This window comes from Nematolebias whitei, chromosome 21 (genome assembly GCF_014905685.2).
Source record: "Nematolebias whitei isolate Nwh7 chromosome 21, NemWhi1, whole genome shotgun sequence".
NCBI lineage: Eukaryota > Metazoa > Chordata > Actinopteri > Cyprinodontiformes > Rivulidae > Nematolebias > Nematolebias whitei.
The window spans coordinates 1,250,154-1,254,050 of record NC_056518.1 but is presented as its reverse complement, the minus strand read 5'-3'; the positions used below and the strand labels follow the sequence as shown (position 1 = coordinate 1,254,050).

At 33.1% G+C, this 3,897-nt stretch overlaps 1 protein-coding gene across 1 annotated transcript in view; it reads right to left on the bottom strand.

Annotated features, from left to right (window-relative positions):
* The window catches only part of atrn (attractin), a 280,476-nt gene that overhangs the window by 225,141 nt on the left and 51,438 nt on the right, over window positions 1-3,897 (bottom strand). Inside the window, exon 10 of the mRNA XM_037695258.1 lies at window positions 1,104-1,258. Coding sequence (XP_037551186.1) covers window positions 1,104-1,258 — 155 coding nt within the window. The remainder of the gene's footprint in view (window positions 1-1,103; window positions 1,259-3,897) is intronic.

The following is a 3,897-nucleotide window of genomic DNA, read 5'->3' as shown; positions in this document are numbered from 1 at the left end:
TATATATATATATATATATATATATATATATATATATATATATATATTTATTTATTTTTTTAATGCAGATGCATTCACTTGAGCAACTAGACTGTTTAGCTGCCAAATGACAAAAGCTACTTGTGTCAACAAACAGTACCGCAGCAATCAAAAAGAGTTGTGCAACTATGTGATTTGAGATCAAAGTTCATGCTCAATAATCCAGGTAGAAAATCCAAGAAAGTCCAGTCAGATCTTCTGGACCGTTTCTTTTGTTGAAACATTTCATCTTCAATACAAAAGTCTTCATCAGTCCAAGGAGCCACAAGCTCAGTGTTATAAATAGCACCTTCACATATTGGGTCAACTGGTTTGATAGTGATATGATGGTTTCTGGAGTCCGCCCCTCCCCCACCAACTGGTCTGTGGCAGCCATGGCCAAAGTGGTTCAAAACAGCAAAGTGCTGTTAAAGTCTTTGTTCTTCTCTGTCCATATTCTGAATCGCTCTTGATCTGGTCTGTCACCTAGGAGCAGTCTGCATGGAAGAGCCCAGCAGAGCTCCGAGGATCGATCAGGTGCACAGACTCCTCCACCGCGATAAGGTGGCGATTCACAGGGGAGGGCTCATTCATAGGAAAATGTATAAAGCCTGGTAGCAAAACCCTAAATTAATGACTAGTGAGGTGATTCAGCTTAAAAAAAACAAAAAACAAAGATGGATTTTTTTTTAAATTGCACATAATTATAACAGAAAAGAAATGTGTAAAATCCAGCAGCTGTAATGTGTTCATCATTCCTTTTATCAGGTTTTAACAAACATCAGGGAGCATGGGATACCAGTGCACTGCATGAATTTTTTGTTGTTGTTGAAGTTGTTCAAATGTAATTATATTTAATTATCCAATCGGTTTCTCTGTTTACCTGTATGCAAAAAAACAAAAGACTAACACTAATTTATTGATATATTTTTCCTTGCAAACAGTAAAAAACAATTTAATTATGACATTTTCCTTAGTTTGATCCAGGAGTTAAAAATGCTTTCAATTAACACAAATATTGGCCTTTGCACCCATAAACTATGCTGCGAAGGAAAGCCCAATGAGCAGGTTGTGTGTGCACTGACCCAAACTGTAGGCCAAGAAGTCCGAGGAGAAACACTTGGCTCCGTGGCTCATGGACGTGTCATTGTGCGTGTTTCCTCCAAACACCAACATGGTTCCACTCACTATCACTGCCGTGTGAAGGTAACGGAAAAAGCCACTGTCTCTGAGGATGGTCCTGTAGAAGCACACAGATGAGGCAGTGCAGACACCAAACATTTAAAAACATGTTTACAACAGGCAAGAACTGCTGAGCATAAGTTCTCTGTTGTAGATGGAGGCAGTTTTTTAAATCAGGGTAGTCACTTGATGATATACATCATTTATTTATGTTGTTATTACCAGTACTTGATGGGGAGGAGTATTATTTTTTATTCCACAAAATGTATAATTTAAAATAAATCTAGATTTTAAATCAGAAAAAGCATTGAGAGAGAAAAAGAAATGAGAAATCTCTCTCAAAGAGGTGACAACTTCTGACAGAGCTGTACAACTGGGTCCACCTGCTAATGACTTCATCAAACACATTCTAAATAAAAATGAAAAATTGAACATTTAAAAGTGGCTATCTCAAAACTGAACTATTCTGGTGTTAGAAAACATTTGAGCCGTCATTCTGAAGCTTTCTGATAGTTGTTAGAGGTACTCATTAAATCAAAGAGCACCTGCTCTTATCCTAAGTTTAACATCTTTATTAGGAAAACAACAGAAAGTTTAATGTTTGAAAGATAAGAGGCGACTCTGTAGAATCCACTGAGCTCACGTTATTAGATTAAAAATGATTATGTGCCATGTGTATAATATAGATTGTCAATGATTTTTGTATAGATTGCTTTTTTTACTTTATTTAACAACTTACAATATAAAACAGAAAGCACCAGATCTTACAATAGAAAGTTACAAAAGGTGATTCATAACTTAGTGGAAATAAGAACAAACAAGAAAAGGGGACAAAAACTTAGCCTTCAATGAAGAAACTGAAATAACCAAGAAACTAAGAAATTTGCCAGCACTTTTTTTTTCATTTACATATTTTAAAGATTTTGCATATTTAGCCCATTCTTCCAGTGGTTCACATTAAATTTACATTTGACAAAAACTGCATTTATGAACATAATGTTTCACTAATATAATGAAATTATTGAAGGCTGGTTGGGTTGAAACCTTGCAACACGGTTGTTTGAGCCCATTCATATTTGTGTGCTTCCACAGATGTGCCACATTCACACAGCTCTAACTTTCTACTGCACAAAAAATAAATAAAAGCAACCTAATCCCCAAACCAGAAGAAAAACATGTGTTTACAGGTCCCTCTTGTAAATGAGTCCTCGTGGCTCAATGAGGCTAGCTGTATAAAGAAAGGTTGAATGAAAAGTGATAGTATATTCATTATTTCCAACCTTATTAATTAACACAAATTGGATTTCTTTTCAATTGAGAGTAGGTAGTTGAATCCCTTTGGATTGGATCCACATCCTAAAATAACCCATAATTTCTGAACTACCATGCAGTCAAAGAAAAGATGTTCCAGGTTCTCACTCTCTGTCTCACAGAAAACACAGTTCCCAGTGTCCATTTTAAATTTTGTCCTCAGAAATTCCTTAGTACGATAAATTGTATTTAAGTTTTTTAATTGAATTTCTTTGGCTTTAGGAGGAACTGGAAATGATGTAAAATGAGTTCTGATCTTTTTAATGTCTTCTTTACTAAAGTCCTTCAGAATACTGTATATTCTCTCCTAATGAAGTTAGGAGAGTAGTGATGCAGAAGTTTGTTTCGCAAAAATGTATTGTTGCATTGATAGTCAGAGAAAACAACTCCATCAATCCAGAGTTGTTTCACACCAGGGGAAATATCAGAGAATACAATACCTTGTCTCACCATAGTCCTAAGAGAGACGGGAACAGCCTTTAAAATTTGGTTATATTCATTCTTAACGGAGTGGATTTGAATTTTTTTTACAGAACTCTTGATATTGTAAAATGTTTCCTTTGTTGACCATAAAATGGGTCTTTACAACACCGCTCCTCAAAATAAACACATCATTTTTTAATAATCAGTATGTACCTATTGTTCCACACTGGTGTAGTGTGTGAAATATTGACAGAAATGAGTTTCCAGTAAAGAAAAACAGTTTAAGAAAATCTGACAGTTTCACAGGCAATCTGATAAACTCAAATTCACATTGTAAGAGAAAATGAAGTCCCTCTATCTTATTAAACAACAAATTGGGTATATATGACCAAATTGAGAGATCATTACAATATTTAGAAAAAAATAGCCATTTAAGTTTTAAAGTACCATTCATAATTTCTAACCCTACTGCATTCCCTTCACAGTCTTAATAAGTTTTAATCAGGTCATATTTACGTGTAGAGTGATTTTTTTCCCTCCATAGATTGCTTTTATTGTAGCAAACAGACTATAATAATCACAAATCTTTAAATAGTTTATTAAAACATGCTTAAATTTAAAAAAGTGTATATATTTTTTATATATAATATACACACTATATATATATATATATATATATACAAACTATATATAATATATATATATATATACAAACTATATATAATATATATATATATACAAACTATACAATAATAAATAATAATGAATTTAATTTGTAACGCACTTTTCATTAACAAAAATCTCAAAGTGCTACAGAGTGCAACTAAAATCAATGATAAAATCAACTAAAATCTGTGATAAAATCAACTAAAATCAATGATACAATCAACTAAAATCTGTGATAAAATCAACTAAAATCTGTGATAAAATCAACTAAAATCTGTGATAAAATCAACTAAAATC